The sequence below is a fragment of the Gadus morhua genome, chromosome 21, assembly GCF_902167405.1.
Source record: "Gadus morhua chromosome 21, gadMor3.0, whole genome shotgun sequence".
NCBI classification, from domain to species: Eukaryota; Metazoa; Chordata; class Actinopteri; order Gadiformes; family Gadidae; genus Gadus; species Gadus morhua.
The window spans coordinates 7325177-7347340 of NC_044068.1; the positions used below are offsets into that span (position 1 = coordinate 7325177).

Genomic DNA, 22164 nt, shown 5'->3' on the forward strand with positions numbered 1-22164 from the left:
GAAAGACGACATTTGGAATGTCATTTGTTGGATGACCAAAGTAAAAGAAAATGTTTTCGTCATGCTTTTTTCACTGCAAGATGAAATGCATCTTGATGTCGAGCACGCCCACACCCACACACACACACACACACACACACACAAACACACACACACACACACACACAAACACACACACACACACACACACACACACACACACACACACACACATACACACACACACACACACACACACACACACACATACACACACGCACACACACACAGACACACACACGCTATAAACAATGTAAATGGAAAATACTCACAACCATCGCCTGGGAGGATGAAAAGTCGACGTGGTGATGGACCGTCTATTTACTCTCAGAATCGTGTCCTTCTGTTTGTCCCTACGAGTGCTCCCATCCACGTTGTTTACACACAGCATACTGCGCTGAGGGGAGAGGACCAGCATTGTTCCTCTGGGAACGACTGCACGACAATGTGCAACCCAACAAACCTGTAAACACACTGCTCTCACAACGTGTGGGTCCATGCACAAAAACACACAAACACACGTGCACATACATACGTATACGCACACACACACACACACACACACACACACACACACACACACACACACACACACACACACACATACGAATATACACACACACACACAAACATACGTACGCACACATACACACACACACATGCACACACATGCATAAGCACGCACACACACGCACATACATACATGTACGCACACACACACGCGAGCGCACATGCATATACGCACACACACACACACACACACATAAATACATATGTATATATGCACGCACATACACACACAAACATATGTACGCACACACACACACACACACACACATGCATAAGCACACACACACAAACACACACACACACACACACACACACACATACACACAACCACACACGCACACACATGCAAATACACATAGTGAGACAATGAGGGGGAGGAAAGAGACACACAGAGAGTGCATCCGAGTTTCACGATTTTGCAAACCTGCCCTAAATCCATTACTTTATAGCAAACATTTTGGGACATCTGAACAAGGCTCTCAGCACTAGAATGGATGTCCTTTACGAGGCTATATTTCATCTAGATGGGCCTGCAGGGAGATTAAGTGAGAGGGGGGGATAGATAGAATTTGGTAACCAGGGATGAATCATTTAAAAGTTATTTGGTTGCTTTCTTTGAGAACCGGCCAAGTGTGAGAATGTGTGTTTGTTTGTAGCCGGAGGATTTGGGTTAGCACACGCAAACATGAAAAATAAGTAATGTGTCGTGCACATACAAGTCAATGATAAAACACAAATACACAGGCTGACAAAAACAAAGCAACAGTAGGTTTATGTGTAGATTTTGGTAGCAGTAACTCAACTAATAGGCTACCACTGCAAAAACTCTAGACGCCATTCACTATATCCATTCATGAGGCAGAGGCAGTCCTCATTACAAACACACACATTTTTCCAACATGAATCCTTATTTTCCTCAATTTTCAGCGGCCCTAAAGTGTCTACAGTTGCCAGCAGAGCATGCCAGATTAATACATTTTGCTTATAAATTGTACTGTTTCCCAAAACCTGCACGTCATACGATTATAAACAATGAAAACGGCTGTTTCAGAATGTTAAATTAGTTTGTTAAGTGTACTATTGGCAGACCACGTGGATTATTCTCAGAAATAAATAGATTTGGCCAGTAATGCATGAGGCAATTCTGCACAATACACGGGGAGTGAACTGACCTTCATTCACTTATTCTTACTCAGTCAATACAACTGAATGCTTTTATTCACATTTGAGATCATGAAAGATATCCACACCACCACTGATTATTTTATTTTTAAATACACCTTGTTAAAACTTAGTGAAGGAAACATAGCCTATTTCATTTTTATTTGGGAATCTTAAAGACAAACATGATATTTCTCGTCCACAGGGTGGCGGTAGTAAACACATTAAGACAGGAAGTAAAAAAAACAAAAAAAAACTGCAAGGAGTAGCTGAGGAATATTTCACTGGGTTCTTGCCATTGTTTTGATTTCATGATTTGAACACCGATTCGTCTCTGCCGAAAAGGTACATCGATCACTACATCTCGATTTAAAATAAATGCATACAAACTGGATGCTCCCTTCGGTTTTCATTGGCTTCATGCAAGTTCCCTTCAATTGTCATCATATGAGCAAATAATGGGGGTTGTAATGCTAGCTAGCTGGTAACTTTTCATTCGTCTCCCTGACAAGACACTTTCTTTGTTGGAGGCTCCTTGTAAGCTGAGCTCCGGACGGGTAAAGAAACGGGAGAAACACCATGTCACGCATTGAAAACCTGTCCGTTTTACAATCGACCAGCGGACGTACTTTATCCCCGAGCCGGTGATCTGCGTTACTATGCAACACGAAGCGCACTAGCCGCTGCAGCTAACACCAACTGTCCCTTAAAGCCCCTCTGGTTCCTAAAACCGAGATTCCAGCTCCATATTTATTTGTAAGGCGAGGGGGAGGATAACCCGTCTAAAATTGCCATCGTTGCATTCATTTAGCCGGGGATTAAAGTCTTCTACGAGGCATTACCAGCCTTGCTAACACTAGCTGTAGCTGAGCTGCGCTAACCAGAAGCGTTAGCTTCATCTTCTTATTGTCTTTCAACAGTAACCTGTCATAGTGCACTGGAGACAAGCTTGGTATGGCCATTATCCCTGACTTTTTCTTCGCATAGGTGCAGGCTTGATACGTGTTGAACTTCCACAACTTGTCTTCAAGCACGAAGGTCCAAAACACCAGGCTCACTACCTCGTAAATGTCCTATTGTGGGCTCTCTTACGACGCAAACATCCAGGTAACAATCACACACTTCTGCGTTGCTAAACGCATAACACATTATAATGCAACCTATCCAGTAATGGTATGTGATGATCTAATTTTGTGTTTTAAAAAACCTGGCAGTTCATAGCCTCTTTAAGCTTTTAATCATAAACCTTACTTACACCATTATTAAAACATGATAATGCAGTTAACAGAAAAAACACTATACTATGCACCGGAAAACTATTTCTGAGCCACATAGCAACACCTTAACATAGTGTCTATGTTGCCTAGGTGATCCATCTCCGTCCATGGCCAGTTGTGATGGTATTTGCTGATGTATGCGTGAGGAGAAAGACCTAGTGGTTCCCTTGCTGTGCCACACACTGCACATATGGATTCCGGTAACGAGGATGCGTTGGACATCATCATTACGAATGTGGTGGCAACCTTTAGGACAAGATGCCACCTCAACCTCCGCCTCATCGCCCTTGAAGGGGTCAATGTCATCTACAAGCCGGAAGTAGGGGTGAGGGAACAGGTTTTTTTGTTCACTCTTAACCTTCCTCAGCTGTGTCGAGATTTGTAACGTTTGTGTGTGTCTGTGTCTGTGTCTGTGTGTCTGTGTGTTTGCCCGTCCTCAGAAAGTCTTGATGAAACTTCGCAAGCCCAAGATCACAGCTTCGATCTGGTCCTCAGGAAAAATAATTTGCACTGGAGCCACCAGGTAACTTGTTTACGTTCACACAAATATTTTTTTTGAACAGGCCAATCAGGGGGTAGCAAGTGTGTTGTGTATGTAGACGCTTACGCTTTGGTTGTCAGTTGAGGTCATGGGTAGGTAGGGAATTTATTTTATTTCATTTTTTCCAGCGGCAGCGAATGATAGGTAGGTGGTTTTCATTTAAAAACGAGAAAATTCGCTCATCCTTGTACAGAATGAAGAGGTGCTGTACAAACACGTAATTATAGTTAGCATCAAATATTTATTTATTTATTTTTAAAGCTCATAAAATAATTTGGGTCGCACATAAATTGAGAGGGTCGGTTGGAAACCGGAACCAAACAAAAAAATGTTTTAGGCCCTATCATTCAACCAGGTTTTCACATGCCGTGCTTCAGTCTTGACATGACTGCTTTGTTAAGTGTCTACAAACTACTTCTTATTCTGGTCAATTGCAATTTCACCAACTTTTTGCATCTTTATCATGATACTTGCATCGCATATTCACAATGAAGCACACTGTCGTGGTAAGCGCAGTATAAGTGCATTGTTTAGAGGGCGTTGTGTCTCAGGGAGTCATTATACTGTGCCTAACTGATGCTCTGTATCGCGCCTGCGCTCTACAACAAGCTCTCCTCCAACTCTTTGTCTTTCTTTCTCAGCGAGGATGAGTCCAAAGTGGGCGCCCGCCGGCTAGCGCGCACTTTGCAGAAGCTGGGCTTTAGGGTAAGGAAGGGGGAGTCACGATACTCCCGTGGCTATGATTAGAGGCCCTCTTTTTTGACCCCCAATGCCTGAATCCTACCTAAAAGGCATCCTTGAGCGCGATGCATTACTCCTGTGTGCCCTGTAATAGGGCTGGGCGATAAATTGAATTCTGATCTCGATTTCGATTATAGCGTCAAAAGCTCACAAAACTAAATAGATAAATTTATCAAGTTTTCGATATTATTATTATTTTTATTTTTTGTTAAATGTTTTATAGAAAGTGCAAAACAGCTGGATACATATATCTGTACAATATTTTAGATTTGAACATTTTACTTTTTGACCATTTTGTGTATTTTTTTTCTCAGTTACAAAGTGTTTTTTGGGAGAGACATGCTGAATAAATACATAATGTTTTCAAACTCCAAAATAATCGTTTGAATTATCGTGATTTCAATATTGACCAAAATAATCCTGATTATGATTTTTCCCATAATCGAGCAAGCCTACTCTATAACAGCATGCTTCCCAATACACTGTATGTCCCTTGGGAGACTCACCATATGGCCAAACACATCAGTCGTGTCCTCGCACAAATATTCAGATGTGATTTTTCTCATGGTTCATGACCTGTGATTTCCTCAGGTGCGGTTTTCTGACTACAAAGTGGTCAATGTGTTGGCAGTGTGCTCCATGCCCTTCTCAATCCGCTTGATCGACTTCACTAAGAAAAACCGCCCCATAGCAAGGTAAAGCACATCTACATCTAGGGATGCACCGATGCCAGTACTTGGTCTCAGGCCCGATGCTGTGCACTTGTACTCTTTCTGGTGGTGATGCTCCGTCTGAGCATCGATCTATTCCCGCGTCGGAGGGTCGGGCTCACCGGACACATGTAATATATTGCTACGGTGTGTGGCGCATTTCATGTGTGATAAAAAAGTATCACAAAATTGCCGTGGCCTGTAACAATGGTAATAACACGCCCGCTCTGTTTTAAACGAATGGTTTAAGTACTCATATCGGTACTCGTATCGGCGAGTACCCAAATGTAACTATTTGTACTTGGTCTGAGAAAAAGTGGAATTGGTGCATCCCTGTCTACGTCCACAGAAGGTAGTCACATAGATATCTTTAAAAGAACGGAATAAGGTTTGTTGCACAAAGGAGCTAACCACTCAAGTGCAATAGAGGAAGCCGGCCAGTAAAAAGAAACACACCTCTTCTAGTCTGGGTTTAAAGAGGACCATCCTCTTTATTTGTATAGATAGGGTGACCTCTAGTGGCGACAAACAGTTTTTCAGGCGATGTATTGTCACAATTAAAGACACATATTTAATGAAAATAACTTGTTGTTCTGTTTTGTGTGTGTGTGTGTCCTTGCTAGTTATGAGCCTGAGCTGCACCCTGCTGCCACATACAGGATCAAACAGATCAAGGCTACTGTCCAGGTGTTTTCCACTGGGAGCATCACAGTCACAGGTGAATGCCTATGCCCTCCCACTCTCTCCCGCCATCCCTCCCTCCCTCACTCTCTCTGTGTCAAACAATCGAACATTCTTAAAACCCCCGCTTGCATTTTTCAGCATTTCGCATGATCACATGCAGTCAAAGCTTGCACGCTGTACAGGTGGTTGTTGAATTCACCCGCCAATGTTTATCGATGTGTCGGGTGGATTTGAATATCATTAAGATGAGGGAGGATTATAAAAACATGTTGCGCTCGTATTATGACGGTTAATATGTGGCAAAATGAGAGTGCTTTTAGACCTGGTCTGAGAATTAATAGAATACGTAAGGGATAATGCCAGACGAGGTGTCCATATCAGGAATTAATGGACGACGCGGAGGCGTAGAGGTATTCTAGTCCGCTCAGCTATGCGCCAGAGAGCTAACGTTATGCATTGCACATATTTATAATTCAAAATTCGTCCCAGCCTTCATACCACAGATACTATAGGGTCTATAGCATATAACCGCGTTTTCTGATTAGTTTAATGCATTTTTCACAATTGACCAGCTCTCGTTTTGAAGGCTGAACTGACAATTTGACTAGAACTACTTCGCAAATTGTCCCTATGTCGGGACTTAATGCACACCCTGCAGCCAATCAGAATTGAGGATTCCCCAGGACCGTGGTATAAGATGGGGTAACTGGTCGCATCATAATCTGAACTCGGATGTTTACATTTTCACTTAAAGAAATGGAATATTCACAAACATGTGAGCTGAAAATTAGTGTTGTATAGAGTAGTGTTCAGTGAGCTTGGTTTAATGTCAGTAAAAATTTTTATTTTAGGGCGTTTGAAATTATTGTTAATCTTCTGTGTTGTGCACGCCCAAACTGCTTCTCATTCATTTCCATGCATTGAGTCATGAATCTCATTCTATATCAGGCCATCCCTAACAGCAGTTAAATTCATAGCGTAGCCAATATGTTTACCCTCGGCTCATACAGTTTGTTAAAGAAACGAACTGGCAGGTCTAGTTTTCAACATCATTTGTTTTCACTGTGGTGCTGTCACTTAACCAAAGAGACTGTGTGGAAGTTAAGGTCATTTTGTTGAACCAAAAACCCCTGGTATTGTTTTGCAACGAAAGACCGAATTCAAATCATTTGTTCTCTCTACTCCCCCACCCTTCATATTTCATACTCTCTCACTTCTTTTGTCGACCTCACCCAACCCTAAATAAACGTCTCTGTCCCTCTTCCACCCACTGCGGCGGTGGCTCCCAGGACCAAACGTACAGACTGTGGCCACAGCTGTGGAGCAGATATACCCACTACTGTTTGAGTGTCAGAAACCCCTCCGCAAATAGTGGAAGAGAAACAAAACAAACAAAATGGAGACCCGGTCAGCCGGTGAGGGGGTGGGTCGGCGGCCTAAGGGAAAAGGACGACCGCCTCCATCTGGAGGTATTTTTCTTTGGACCGGAGTGGAGGCACCTTATGCTTGGGATGAGATCGTACGTTATTCTCATCTCCGCGAAAGCTGTATCGACGGACTGGCCAGTGTGCACGGAGCGCTTGTTTCTTCTACTGAAAACATAAACAACTTAAAAACACATGAGCCGCTCGCCAGGGACTCAAAGAGATTCCGTCGTACTGATTCTAAGATGTTCCCTTGTTGATGGTGTTACTAACTTCTTTGATGTTTGGGACTTTAGGTCAGCTGATCTAGCCCTGCTTTCTCCTTTTTTAAATGCACTGTAACAATCCTTTTCCTGTCCTGTCGGTGAGAAACTGGTCTTCAACCAGAGTAACAAAACACCGACCAACGCAAATCCAGTTCCTCCGAGCCACGTAACTATTTTAGATGCCAAGATGGCGTTAGACTGTCCAGAGTGTTCTGTATTTTAACAATGGAAACCAACGGCTCGTTTTAAACATGACCTCTAGAGTCACTCCGTCCACTGCTCTTTTAATTTTATATATATATATATATATATATATACACACATATATATATGTATATATAATGAAAATGTTTCCTCATTATATGCAAATGCTAGGCTGCTTCACGTTGCAGACATAGTTAGCCCAGAGTTCAGTTTCACGAATCCACCTAACCCTAACTGTAACCAACTCAGCTGTAGTTGCAGTTGTGGGAAAAAATGTTATTTGTGGATGTTTTTAACTAAGCTTTTTACACAGCATTAATCAATAAGTCTGCTCAGCTAGGGGGCGGGGGGGGGGGGGGGGGGGGGGGGGGGGGCTGTAAAGGACGGGTTTTTTAAGATAAAAAAAATGTAATAAACGCTGTGTCCACTGTGACATAGCAGGGGGGGGGGGGGGGGGGGGGAGGGCCGTTGACAGCTGGCCTGGTCAGACATGGTCCACAATATGTAAATACAGGCATGCTGAGGTGTGTGTGTGTGTGTGTGTGTGTGTGTGTGTGTGTGTGTGTGTGTGTATGTGTGTGTGTGTGTGTGTGTGTGTGTGTGTGTGTGTGTGTGTGTGTGTGTGTGGGAATCACAATGTTTACCTTAACGATTAGTGGGAGCGCGTGTTTATGTATGTCAACATTTCTTTTTTTGTTTTGTATTTTGTATTGAGATGAAAATGGTTTACTGAATAAAAGAGGACTACCATAGGACCTTTGTGTGTTTTGTCCTGATTTCCTCTTGCGTGGACAGTTAGTCATATAAATCCCACTGCATTATTGTTTAAAGTTGTTGAACTTCAATGAAGGTACCCAAAGCACTTAAAGTAGTGAGTGTTGTGTGGGTGCGTGTGAGGGGTGGGTTATTACACCTCATCCACTTACAGTCTGTATAACCCTCATAGGTCATGCACAGCTGCCAGTCTTTGCCAGGACACTGGCTATCAGTGACGAGGTGAGGATTGATGTAACTATCCAATTTGAGACCAGGGATGGTAAGTGGCTCTTGTTTAGGGCTGTTATGATAAGCGCAATATTGCAATAGCGCTGCATGTAAGACTTATGTAGAATAACTTGAATCTCTAGTCTCAACGAGAGACCCCCAGGCCCCGAGACACAGCAGTGTACGGAACTGCTTTGCAGGGACGAAGCAAAAACGCCATTGGCGGAATTTATTTTTGAAGGTTTTAACCTTTTTATTGATTGAGAGTCATGAAGGCAGGAATCAAACCTCGGTCGCTGCGGTCAGGACTGAGCCTTAACGGTACGCGCTCTACCCGATAAACCATCGGGGTGCTCAATGTTATTATTTTAACTAGTTATTTTTACCTACATATTTTAACCACGATAGCCCGAGCCGGATTTGGAATCTGGAAAGGACAACAGGGTTACCACCCCTCCTCTGACATAAACAAGTGTATACGTATATACAATGGACACTATCAAAAAGACGAATATGAAAACATCCTTTTTATTGGCCTAAGTGTCATTGATTCAGTGGACCCCTTGTCATTGTTAATTGTCAACAGCAGCTTTTCACAAACGGCGGAGTACACCATCTTACCAGTCTGGTCAGACCTGAGTACCACATTCTTCAGATACGTATTTAAAGTGAATCATTGAAGTAGAAAAATTGCAGACTCTGGAACTTCCATTTCAGTTACCGCTCTGGGTAAAGTTCAGTTGCCATTCAGACAGTGATGGGATAAGTTAAGATGGTACTTTACTAATCCCAGACAGTTATTGACCTAGACAAATGAGTTGAAAGTGCAGCCATGTTAGATTTATTACACGTGTAATGAATATGTGGGGGGAAAGGTGGAGACTGTCATACATACACCACAGGTCTTCCTATTTCAGAGGCATTCGTCACACTAGAATCAGATAACACTAATTGACAAGAAAACAATTTTAAAAATACTGTTCACAAACGCAGAGCAAAAGTGAGAATCATTTAGAGCTTGACCAACACCCACAGTTGAAACAAAATCTGGTGAAGAATGAGTTTAGGAATTACAGCATCTTGAGCCTCAATATTAACACCCCCATACTGCTCGTCAGCAGAACGGACTTCATTGCCAAACAATAACATGTACGGTGGACACCGCAAACTCCAAAACGGCTGCTATTCTTTCATTTCCAAAGTGTTCATCTATTCGCTTGGTGAAGACAGAACTGGGTACATGGTATTTGTGCTCCGACCTCATGTACAGCCGTTTCCTGTTATCCTCGTGGTTATCACCTTTTTCCGTCCGTGCCCACATTTCTAGCTCTGAAAAGGTTTGCTTCCCCAACTTTAATGTTTGTGCACCTGCTTTGACCCAAATTGTTCACAACCCAAATCAACATCTGCCATTCGTATTATTGTCGTGATGAAAGTAATCGCATCGCTCTTCAAAAAAAAATACATAACTTCAAATGTCGTAGCTTATGTCAATAGTGTGCTGTGACCCCATATGGATATCAGGGGACGAAGAGGTTGGTGAACCATTTAAGATCCTATCCTGAGCGGCACGACCTTTGGCGGTTGCGTGGGCGTATCTTTCGTGCGGGCCGCCCGGCTACTGTCTTGCAGCACGCTCCATCGTCGTGGATCAGAGCGTGAGATTACCGGGCGTGTCCGTGGATTTGAGGCTCCTCTCCGCCTCTCTCTGCTGCGGTTGGACCCGCTTGCAGAAGCGCAAATCAAAGTGCTTCCTGTTACAAAATAAGAGCGTGGAAGGGGGGGATGAGATGGTTTAAGGAAAACATTTACTCGGCTTAACTGCAGTTATCTTACAGTACCTAAGTCAGAATACGTTTATCTTCAACACTTATTTACAGGTTGACCTCAATAACTACTGTGTAGTTCAGAATATATCATTCTGACCTGGGCATCGTAAAATATTTAACGTTTATTGAGTTTTAGGATTTATCTGTTATGGTTTGCGTGTTAACGATCACAGACATTTAAGTCATATTTTACTCGTGTCTATGGGTATCTTGTTCGATTCTAATTACAAATATTGTATTTTCTGAGCGAGGAAAAGACTCAAAATATGGTTGTGGGCTGTATTTAACCTAAATTCAACCAATTGGTTCCCTTAATTCATTATTGGCAGGGTTCGCTCTCTTGAGAGCTTATGGCATGAGTTGATATGACGTGTGCTAATGAATGGATGTGACACAGTTCATTGTGTGTCTTTGGGTTAATGTGTGTGTATCAGAAGAGGGCCCACTTACTTCATCGCTAGTTCTTTGGATATCTGTTCCAGTGTGCGTCCCCTGGTCTCGGGGACACAGAGGATGACGAACACTAGCAGAACAAAGCTCATAGCAGCGTACAGGAACATCACGCTCGACACGCCAATGGTCTCTGGAAGATGGACAAATCCATACAACTTGGTTCAATGTAATTAACCCTAATATTTATAAGTGTGTGTGCATACATCCTGTGTGCATTGGGCTATATGGATGGTTTTGTTAAAAAAACAACAACACCTTGGGTAACTTATCGAACATCAGTGATTTTTTTAAAATAAATAAAATGGAACCCAAAGAAAAATGCAAAAGTAGTTAATAACTAATAATTATAATACCGGCCCCGTAAACAAGGCAAACTCCGCTAACTCCTACACAGGCGTTGTTTGCAACAACGCCTGTGTACAATCTGGGTACGTATTTGTACTATCTGTGTATATTTGTAGGGTTAGGGTTAGGGTTCATACCCTGTTCATACACACCTGTGACGGTGAGAAAGGTCATAGAAATTAGCAGGTTGGTCGCCCAGTTCACCGCCGACACCACCGACACAGCCTTGCCCCGTACCCCAGTGGGGAATATTTCACTGATCACCACGTAGACCACTAAAAGAAACGGGAGAGAAACACACACTTACATGCCAACACTCGTTAATATTTCCCAAAACTAAGAAGGAGACAGGCATTGCCAGGCAATGACTAAAAGTCTGACTACACTTTCTGAGGACTGGTCCATTTGTTTATCATGACTCAAGCATATCTCTCTCCACACACTTAGTTGTTGTGAAATGAATATCTAGTGTTTGAGGATTGTGTGTGTTAATGTGAGAGAAGCGGTGAGCAGCTTCTAGCGTTGCCACCCTTACGTCCCTCAGCTTGGACTCGCCTCGTTCCCCACTCCGCAGTACGTAAACAAGCATGTCAAGAATCTTTTTCAGTTTAGTTAGGACCTTGTTGTCTAACTAAACTGCAACATTGCTATAGAATACACTACACACCTGCAGAGGCAAATGACTAATCGACCATAACAAAAAAAATCAAAGGATTTTGAAAAGATGAGTTACCATACAGTGACAGTTAACGAGGGATGTTACAGTTTCTAATGTCTAAAACCTGTTTCTTCATGGTTTAATAGGTTTGCCTTTTAATTGTTTTTACAAATCACTCGTGATTTTCAAATATGCAAAACAGATAGCAGGTTAGGTCAGTCTTTAATCGACGATAATAGGGCTATTGCACATCTGACAGGCCTGGAGTCTTTTATAGGGATATATATAGCTGTCCAGATTGTTTTCAGACGTATTGCCCTCTGATCTGACACACATAACAACTCAACTAAGGTCATCCAGACCTTTAATATATAATATAATACCAGCCTAACTTGCCAAAGTGTCAATATAAATTGATTGTTTCTTATTTTAGTTATGTTTTTCTAAGATGTTTGGGAGATTAGTGTGGACTTAATCCAGCTCATGTTAACCATGAGTGAGTCAGTGAATAAGATTGAATAAGTAAACAAGAGATTTGAATAAAGGGAATTAAATCCCTTGTGCACTGAAAAGCGGAAATGGTGTGTAGGTGCGTGTTTGTGTGTGTGTGCGTGTGTGCTTGTTCTTACTGGGCCCGAGGCTAACCGAGAAGGCTGCAACGTACACAAGCAGGCTGATCAGAGACACCCACTTCAGAGTATATGACACCGCCGACCCATTTCCAGCCGCCTCCTCTCCCGCCTCCCGTCCCTGAGTCTTCGTGGCCCCCGTCACAGCCGCGGGGGACGGGTCACCAACGCCGCCGCTTCCGTTCCAACGCACAGGCAACGAGTCGTCGAGTGTCACACGACTGTAGTTCATTCCACCCACGCCGACGCTCAGGTCGCTCCGGTTCAGCCCGGACGGGCTCTGACACAAGCTGGTCAGGTGGGTGTGGCTCTGCGACGTCACCACCCCCAGGGTGACCAAGGAGATCCCCATGGCGACGGCGCCCACGCACAGGAAGCTCTTGGGCCCCAGGCGGTCCACCAGCAGCACGGCCGGGATGGTGCCCACCACCTTGACCACGCCGAAGCCCGTGGAGGCCAGGGTGGCGGCGGCGGCGCTGTTGAAGCCCACGCTGTGCAGCAGCGGCGAGGCGTACGACAGGACGTTGGGCTGGCCCGTCACCTGCTGCAGGAACACCAGCGCGGCGCCCGTCAGCAGGCGGCGCCGCAGGTTGGCCTTGCCGCTGAACAGCTCCCGGAAGCCGTGCTCCGACTCCTCCTTGAGCCCCGCCCGGATGTCCCGCAGCTCGGCGTCCACGTCTCCGCCGCCGCCGCCCCGGAGTCGGGTCAGCACGCCCCGGGCGCTCTCCACCCGGCCCCGGGCCACCAGGAAGCGCGGGCTGGGCGGCAGCAGCAGCAGGCCGGCGAACTGCAGCAGGGCCACGGGGGTCACCAGGCCGAAGGTGTAGCGCCAGCCGTCGGGGAGCGCGGCGAAGGCGTAGCTGCAGCTGAAGCCCAGCAGCACGCCCACCACCAGCATCAGCTCGTACAGCGTCACCAGGAGGCCGCGGCGCTCCTGCGGGGAGATCTCGGCGATGTAGAGGCAGGCGGCCGTGCCCGACAGCGCCGTGCCCACGCCGATCACGGCGCGCCCCGTCATCAGCGCCGGCAGCGAGGCGAAGGCGACCGAGACCACCGTGCCCGCCACCACCGCGGCCGCGCCGAGGAGCATGGAGCAGCGGCGGCCGTAGCGGTCCAGGACGGGCCCGCCCGTCAGGCAGATGAGCAGGGAGCCCAGCAGGTGGGAGCTGACCAGCAGCTCCTGCTCACGGCAGGAGAGGGAGAGGAGCCCCCGGAGCTGCAGCAGCACGCCGGAGGTCAGGCCCATCTCGTAGCCCAGCATCAGGCCGCTCAGAGAGGCCGCCACGGCCGCCAGCACCACCAGCCAGCTGCAGCCTAGACCCGCGGAGAGACAAGACATAACGGGTAAACGGTAAATGGACTTTGGGCTGGGCGATTAATCGAATTTTGATCGCAATTTCGATTTTAGCGTCAGACGATCAAAAAATGTACATAATCGAGTTCTTCGATTATTATTATTTATTTTTTTATGTTTTATAGAAAGGGCAGAACAGCTGTATACATATATGTTTATCATTTTAGATTGGAACATTTTCTTTTGTACCATTTTGTGTATTTTTTGGGGAGGGTTAGACGACTGTGTCTGTGGTGTCAAGTGGCCACTGGGCCCCCGTTTTTCTCGGCTCATGATAAGCCTCTGATCTTTGTAAGCCCCAAAAAAAAAAATCACATTGTCTTGGGCCTACGCTGATCGGGGGGCCTATCATGAGGCAGTATTCAATTATTACTTTTCTTTCATTATTTTTTTACTGCAGCTCATGATAGGCCCCCTGATCGTCGTAGGCCCTGGGGCTTCAGCCCATGTAAGCCCGTGCATTAAGGCGGCCTCGAGGGTGAGGCATCTTGCTCATGGACACTTCAACACACAGCTAGGAGGAGCCAGGGATCGAACCAGAAACCATCCGGTTACCAGCCAACCCGCTCTACCTCCTGAGACACACACACACACACACACACACACACACACACACACACACACACACACACACACACACACACACACACACACACACACACACACACACACACACACACACACACACACACACACACACTAGGAGTAAGTGTTTAAAGAGAGGAGGATGGTTGATGGAGATAAGGTATGTTGTTTATTGTTGATGATATCGTGTAGCTGTAGTCACAGTGTACTGATGCAATCAAAGGTGTTGATTGCAATACAGAGAAGTTAGAAATGAGACACTAGGTCACAGCAATATATAGCAAGTGAGGTTGTTGGGATGGGATTTTGGGTACACTCTGTACATGCTACTTCTTCACCAGCCAGCCATTAACCTGGCCTACTACTTCCACATTACCATTAGCGTTACCACTGCAATGCAGGTATTACAGATAAACACCATAGAAATACCTCTGCCACACCTATTGGAATGTTATAAATTGAGAACTGCAATAATAACACAACAGCCATGTGCAGAATAACAGCATAAACAACACCATGAAATTAAAGGTGTATCAGGGTGTGCCTAGCAGTCATTTATGTTCTGTTCTTTAGCATTGGACGATATGGCTTTTTGATGCATTTCCATTAAAAAAGGTTCTCTACATTTTTGGTTCTTTGAACTTTTTGCTGTTTTGCTATTTTGTCATTCCTTAAAACATAAAATAATCAATATAATAATGAATATATGATCAATAAAACAATAATAAAATAAACTTAAAACCAAAATGTCTAACTTTTAAGCATTCGATGAAGATGAATTTGATTCCCAGGGTGCCATTAAGACTGCTTATCTGATAGCCTACCTGTGCTTCTGAGAAGACAGGGCTTCAGTGTCCGGTGTTCCTGGGGCTCGTCAGAGGGCATCCTCTCCGCCTGACCGCTGAGATCCATGATGATTGCAGTCCTAGAAGACCGACATGGAGACACACACAGTCACACACACATGCCAATATCAGGTCATTTGGTTCTAAATCAGTAGTGTCACTACTGTAAGCATCCACGAATTATTATTGGTATTGGTCGTAGGACATGCAACTGTCAATATATATAGTTATAACCATAGTTACAAGTTACAACCAATCCATTGAGAAACCGAACTTGCAATTCCGAGATTTCTCAGAATGGTAGTCCAAATTGTAGGCTACTTCTAAAGTCCGGGACCCGAACTTTAGAAGATAAGATACTGGAACCGTCCAGTCTATTTGCACTATATTAAAGTACGGTGTTATTGCCTAGACGTGCAAAATCCCCTGCATCGCATATGGCTGAACCAGAGCGGCGATGCAGGCTGAGGAGTGGTCAGCTGCGGCTGAAAGTTTCATACGTCAGGAAAACGAGTGATTCACTTGATAGGCTACTTCAGCAGTAATTCAACACATCTACCCCCGACTTTAGAGCCAACGCTATAGTTGACACATCCTTAGACAGTGGAACGTTCAAATTACAACAGTTCTTCGTACGTTTGGATCTGCACAAAATCTCCACAAACCAACTACAAAACCGAGGAACTAATGCTCAATGACAGCGGCCTGCAGAGACACTTTTGTTTCATACCTCGGCCCCTGGATGTTGGACGTCACGGTGTCGATTTATATATTTATTTTCAGATCCATTGGTCCCCTCTGCTGAGTAGACTGTTTTATGGAAACTGTTTTCCGAACTTTCCAGCCCTCCCTGTTAGCAGTAGCACACGATCCTGTTTTGGAGAGACACTTGTTAGACTCCTCCCACTTTCCCCAGGCATGCCATGTAGCGGTGTATGGCTTGATGTGGTGCCCTTTGTGGAACTGGTTACATAATTGATATCAACCTGAAGTAGGCCAATATAATTGTTGAAGTCCGACAGGGAAATGATGCATAACGATATGCGTTATTTCCCCCGATACTTACAGTGATTATGGAGTGAGCAACAATAAATGGAAACGTAAACTATACAGCCCTCTCCAAGTAAATGAAACGTCCTCGTTTGTTGATAATGTAACAAAGTTCAAATATAATGTCTTAATCAATGTGTTAACCTAAGTCCAGTTCCCATGGCCTACTTTGTGATTTAGTTTTTACACCTGCTGCACGGCTGTTTGAACAGCTGTAAAAACGACACCCCCCTCCCTCAAATCTCGATGCTGTATCAAGATGTTTAGTATAGCATGGTATACCCAGGGGGTCGATGGGCCATATAACTGGTGTATATGCCTGTATTGGTCAGTTTGCTTGCCTGTATTCCATGTCTGCCATATAGCCTATGGTTGCGTCAGCTAAAGGTTACTTAGGCAGTCATAGTAGGACATAGAATATGCCTGGCCTGTGGGCCTATGTGTTACGTAAGACACCACTCAGGGGTGTAACTGAGATAACTTTGGAGCAGATAAAGTACCTAAATACAGTTCAGAAAGGCACACACAGATCCAAACCAAAGTGTTTTTAATTGAAGTGGTAGCCTACAATCAACATGTTGTTTGTACATTGTAGGCCTACAGCTATTGGTCAGTATTTGGAACCAAACCATTAGTATGAAACATTTGGAAATAACTACTTGACTGAAGCTGGGGGGGATTCTTGGCCTCCTTTATCCACCACTAGGGTTACTGGTTTGCATTCCTTGGTCATGTATGGCACAATACGTACGCTAACCAAGCCGTGTATACATTTGGCAACATCTCTCTGATCAATGAAAACCAACAAAAACTCCAACTCCTTGTATCATTAGGGGATTTTCGGTAGACAACACACACAACACACGGACATACAAATAATCTAACCCCAAAAAGGCCTATTTCACCATGTGTTTAAACACTTCCCTTCCCTCCAATAGATGCTATCCACTAAAGTTCAACTCGTCTCAGTGTGTACATCCTGAAGCCAATACAATCAAAGTGGAAAACATCACGTAATAAATTCACATTCTAAGTACTTAACATAGCAGCCTTTGCATTGCAGGTTCATGCATACAATTAAAAGAAATCCTACAATGAGTCTAGTTTCTGCCGAAGCTTTACGGCAGTCCAAAACATATACGCCGTCAGTCTTGCTGAGGCGCAGGACTGGTCCTGGGGGAGACGTCCAGGCGCTGCAGGAGGGTCTCTGTGTCCAGCTGTAGGGCGTCCTGATCCAGGTCCGCCGCGTCCACCTGCCAGGGGACAGTGAAGGAAGGGCCAGGGCCGGTCATGGAGAGCAGTACTGCGGTAAGGCTTAGCTAAGGTTCCACGTCGACGCAACGCAAGGGGGTTTACAAACCATTGTGTCCTCGCGGACCCTCCTTGCGTCAACCGCAAGGGCCTGACGTGCGCCTCCCAAAAATGTTAACCTTGTGTCGAAGCGGCGCAGCAGCAAGGGCTGTGATTGGTCCGCGCACTTAAACCCGACGCAGAACCAAAACAGGGTCACGACTGCGTCAAAGCGTCTGCGTAGTCATCACTTTGCGTCAACGTGGAACCATAACTAAGCCTTCAGCGACACAAAGAAGACTTTCCTTGTCTCGTTCACCGAGCGATACCACACTATAAGAGGATGCAGGCAATATCAATCGTCGTTGACCTGTTTACCTTCCCTTTTAAGTATCAGTCATTACAGTCTGTTATAGTAACAGTGTGTAGGCCCTAGTGGCGCTCTCTTGTTTCGTCAGCTGATCCGACGCTGTATCTTTTTGGCCATGGCTCACCTGGAATGCCAGGCCTAGGGTGTGGTCCAAAGCAGCAGACTCTAGAGCTGGGTCTAACGACGTAAGGGCAGCGCGCATGTCTGCGACCGACACCGGCCTGGGCAAAAAATTTAAAACACACATCAGGAAACTACCTTGACTCCAAACAAGACAAACAAACAGCGGCACTCGTTACAGATGCAGGGAGCGGTGCTTCAGGGCTCAGCGGACATGGTCGAGGAGAGACGCAGCAATCGGCCTGTTTGAACAGGCACTGAACAGGCACTGAACAGGCAGTAAACTGGCACTGCGCTGGTTAGGACCCGAGGAAGGGCAGGGTTGAGTGAGAAGTCATTTGATTGAGCGGCTCTAGAGGAAACTACAAGCAGCAATACGGGAGGGCATAATGGAAATAAAGCTGTGCTCCAAGTGTACAATCTTGTTCAACTATTTGTACTGTTGTTGCCCTTGAGTGGTGACAGAAATAATTACAGTCCAACTATGAAATCCCCTAGTGTATTGGCCAAGTTTTTCTATTTTTATGTGGAAACATGTTTGTGCTATTCAGTGTGTTTTTCCTACCCCTTCCCGTCAAGCAGTTCCCGGAGCTGGTTGATGTACACCTGCCTATCCCCTGATGATGGAGTCCGCACAGGCTCCAGGACATCTCCTACTTCACCACCATCTCCCTCCTAACAAAACCAGGTGGAAAAAGGAGGATGTGGTCATTTTTTTTATCTAAACCAACAGCCTACACAACTCCATACACTGCATATTTCAACTCTCTTCAAACAAGGTGCAGATTCACATAACACACTGCTTCTACTTATGTAGATCCCATTTAGGTGTGAGGTGTCAGCCTCAAACCCTCTTATAAAACCCCATTAACCTGATTACAGACACAATGGTACAAGATAAAGACTAGATATTGAACTCGAATCTCAATATGTTACAAAAATATATATTGGTGAGAAAAGCATAGGTGGCAAAATATGAATAGGAAGAGTAAAAATACAAAAATACATACTTTGTAAGTTAGTGATATATAAAATAAAGACTGGGGTTGCCTTGGCTTTGTTTTGAAGTACAGGAAGTACCAGTTCAAAAGCAATAAGGAAGCGACGCTCACCGAACTCAAGATTCGGAGGGTAGTTATATAGTAGGTCAGGTTAACATTTTTGACACAGGTGTCAATCGTTAAGAGGATATTAGGATATAAGTAACCAGCCTTGTCGTTATTCTTGAGGTCATCTTCTGGGTTCACACCCGGCTGTACGGCCTCTCTCTTATGCACCTCTTTCAGGGTGTTATGTTCACTCTTCAACTGGTCAAAGTCCCTCTGTAGCTCCTGCAACTGGAAAAGTAACAGAGGAGCAACCATCACACACAGGCTGCTGTGCGACAGACAGACCTACAGGTAACAACACACAGTCTGCGTATCCAGTACCTGCAGCAGGGTGCGTTTGTGTGCATCCTCCAGTGCGTCCCAGTCCTGACGAGGCACCACCCCCCAGTACTCTGACTTTATCTTGTTGAGCTCCCCCTCTGTGTTGCTCAGGTCCTTTCGACACACCTTCAACGCAATCTTGAGCTTCACCGGGTCCTTATCCTCATCGTCTATATTTTTTGTGTGTGTGTGTTCGTTGGGGGGGGGGGGGGGGGGGGTAAATGTGCGTTCGTTTTTAGTCACATCATGATCGATTTCTGACAGCACAAGCTTGCACTGAACTATGGGAGACAACTGGTAATTGAAATTCCATTAGCAAATCTCTGATTGTTAGGATTCAATGAATGTACAGACAGTATGTTCAGCTTCAATACTTTTTTACTATTTACTTAATAATATTAAGCTAGATAATTTAGTACACTGAGACACTTATGTATATTTGGCAATAATATATAGGTCTAGCTTGGAATAATGTCATTGAGAGGTTGCATATATGAACCCCTCCTATCTTATCTCGTATGGCCCCCCCTACATGGAACCCCCGCCTCACACGCGGGTATGTCGTAGGCCTCCTCGTCCGGCTCTGCGGCGCATCGGCAAAGGCTGTACTTGAGGAGCAGCAGGCTGCGTGAGTCTCTCTCCTCCCTGTACTGCCGGTACTGACCGGCCAGGTCACACTGCAGGCGGGACACCTGGGGTGGGATATAAGGGGAGGGGGGAGAGGAGTTACGTTGGGCAAGAAACAACAGGAAAATAAAGGTACTAGCGGTCCGTCCCGCAGTACCTGCACCTGAAACCAGAGGGCAGTAAAGTGAATGGAGTTATTGAGTACAGAGCCGCTGGGGTTTGATAATTTTGATAATGACGTGTGGTCATTGAAGGGAATTCCCCAAATGAATCCGGATGACGGAACAAATATGAGGCCGAAAGAGAACTATAACGATTTCATGGGAATTGCCGTAGACAATAAACACGTCAACAAAACAGGAAGAGGTGACGCCGCTTTGGTAATGGTAGAGAATAAAACGAGTAAATTGCATCCATACCACTGCGTTCTGCCTCTCCTCCTGCTCCCTCATGTCTTCCATGTCCTTCAGAAGCTGTCGTTTGTCTTCCTCCAGGGCTCTCACCTGGGCTTGCCCGTCCTCCCAGCGGGCCAGAACCTTTCGGTTGCACTCCTCCGTCACGAGCAATACCCGCGTCTGGAGCGGCTTCAGCTCCCTGATCTGATTTTGCAGATCCGCTAAAAAGCAAATAAGCAATAAATTAATAATATTAATATGTAATATCACCACCATTAATGTGGCTTTGTGACTTCATGTATTGTCTGGTAGTAAATAGTGGCACCAATATAAAGCATATAGGTTAGCACATCAACCAGACTAATCATTTTAAAGAATTCCTGCGCTCGTTTTTTGACAGATTGAAGTTGGATGGTGGTGCATGTGCTTGCTTTTTGACAGATTAAGGTTGGATGGTTATAATGCAATAATGCTTATGTTATATGGTATAGTAGGCTAAATTAAAACTAAAGGGAGAACTAAATACAAACCTAAAGAATTTTCATATTCTTTTTGAATGGCACCAAGCAGCGGTTGGTAGTTTCTGAACTCCTCAATGAAACGACCGAAGGCATTTCGATAGACCTATATGCAAAGAAAAATTTATTAAAAGTGGTACAACAAATGTGCGCGCGCATGTTTATGTGCGTGTGTCCGTGTGTGCGTACGTGCTCGAGTGCGTGTGTATGCGTGTGTGTGTCCGTTTTTGTCCGTGTATGTGTGTGAATATTCTTAAATACTAATAAAAAATAAACAAAATCGATACAATCTTATAAGTAGTCATGGAGCAAACAGACCTGGAGTTTAAGCTCCTGAGAGTGCGGATCCTCTGGGTGAATGGGGTGCAGCTCTCTCTTCACAAACTCCTGCAGCTGTTCCAAAAGCCTTGGCTTCCTCCCAGGCCCTGCGTAGAGGTGATAACCTCCTTTATCCACCAGCTGACAAGGGAATGCATGAATTAAACAATGGAGAACGACGATTTTCCACAATAAATATAATAAAATGCAGTGTATGTGGGGGCCTCCCCTACCTTTCTCGGTGCAGTTGAATTAACAACTATGCTTTCTGCAGAAATCGGTATGTCAGTGTAGGTCGGTATGTCCAGAAGCCTTAGAGTGGAAAGAAAAGGGATATTAGTTATCGTACAACAGACAGCTAGTACAATGCAACTCGTATGTTTCTGTAAAGCCAGGCTAAAGAACGCAACAGGCTAACAAGCAGCTATCACTGTCAACTCTCTTGTCTCTCGCCTCGGCTTTTCCGAAGAAACCTGCGGACTCCTTGTAACTTCATGACGCTCCATCACGGACGTTCCTCAACTCTTCGCAGTGTTTGTTGTTAATTGTATATGTGTACTAGGATTGGCAGGTAGGCCTATATCAACTTAGTTTTATTCACATTTCAGTGCGACTGGCCGATGTATTTGGTTTCCATAGTAACTAGAAAGGGCGCTGTATGCGTTTGTAATGTAATGTGCTATTACGTTAAAACTGGAGGCTTAACGCACGAAAACGTTGCTTATGCACGTCCTACATTTCTGAAAT

General features: G+C 44.9%; 3 protein-coding genes and 1 long non-coding RNA gene across 7 annotated transcripts in view; 1 reads left to right on the plus strand and 3 right to left on the minus strand.

Moving 5' to 3' along the window:
* LOC115534527 (uncharacterized) overlaps window positions 1-527 on the minus strand; it is a 3018-nt gene extending 2491 nt beyond the window's left edge. Inside the window, exon 1 of the long non-coding RNA XR_003974333.1 lies at window positions 312-527. This is a non-coding gene — a long non-coding RNA (uncharacterized LOC115534527). The remainder of the gene's footprint in view (window positions 1-311) is intronic.
* A 1483-nt stretch (window positions 528-2010) lies between these two features.
* tbpl1 (TBP-like 1) lies at window positions 2011-7111 on the plus strand. 2 transcript variants are annotated; one of them, XM_030345736.1, is made up of 8 exons: window positions 2011-2115; window positions 2758-2877; window positions 3138-3372; window positions 3488-3570; window positions 4230-4293; window positions 4921-5024; window positions 5663-5757; window positions 7013-7111. In XM_030345736.1, the coding sequence occupies exons 3-8, from the start codon at window positions 3238-3240 to the stop codon at window positions 7093-7095; spliced, it is 564 nt and encodes a 187-aa protein (XP_030201596.1). In that variant the 5' UTR covers window positions 2011-2115; window positions 2758-2877; window positions 3138-3237; the 3' UTR covers window positions 7096-7111. The 2 variants fall into 2 exon arrangements, with proteins under 2 accessions (XP_030201596.1, XP_030201598.1); XM_030345738.1 differs by having other exon boundaries at window positions 2764-2877.
* A 1999-nt stretch (window positions 7112-9110) lies between these two features.
* Window positions 9111-16194, minus strand: slc2a12 (solute carrier family 2 member 12). 2 transcript variants are annotated; one of them, XM_030345684.1, is made up of 6 exons: window positions 16030-16194; window positions 15279-15379; window positions 12516-13829; window positions 11381-11503; window positions 10881-11013; window positions 9111-10355 (listed from the first exon to the last, which is right to left on the minus strand). In XM_030345684.1, exons 2-6 carry the CDS (start codon window positions 15364-15366, stop codon window positions 10253-10255), a joined length of 1761 nt encoding a protein of 586 aa, XP_030201544.1. In that variant the 5' UTR covers window positions 15367-15379; window positions 16030-16194; the 3' UTR covers window positions 9111-10252. The 2 variants fall into 2 exon arrangements, with proteins under 2 accessions (XP_030201544.1, XP_030201545.1); XM_030345685.1 differs by lacking the exon at window positions 16030-16194 and adding an exon at window positions 15936-15956.
* A 685-nt stretch (window positions 16195-16879) lies between these two features.
* On the minus strand, window positions 16880-22065 carry tsnaxip1 (translin-associated factor X interacting protein 1). 2 transcript variants are annotated; one of them, XM_030345757.1, is made up of 11 exons: window positions 21871-22064; window positions 21651-21729; window positions 21418-21558; window positions 21112-21205; window positions 20606-20802; window positions 20110-20251; window positions 19560-19729; window positions 19341-19466; window positions 18695-18804; window positions 18134-18230; window positions 16880-17602 (listed from the first exon to the last, which is right to left on the minus strand). In XM_030345757.1, the coding sequence occupies exons 1-11, from the start codon at window positions 21921-21923 to the stop codon at window positions 17495-17497; spliced, it is 1317 nt and encodes a 438-aa protein (XP_030201617.1). In that variant the 5' UTR covers window positions 21924-22064; the 3' UTR covers window positions 16880-17494. The 2 variants fall into 2 exon arrangements, with proteins under 2 accessions (XP_030201617.1, XP_030201615.1); XM_030345755.1 differs by lacking the exon at window positions 18134-18230 and having other exon boundaries at window positions 21871-22065.
* Between the last annotated feature and the right edge of the window lie 99 nt (window positions 22066-22164).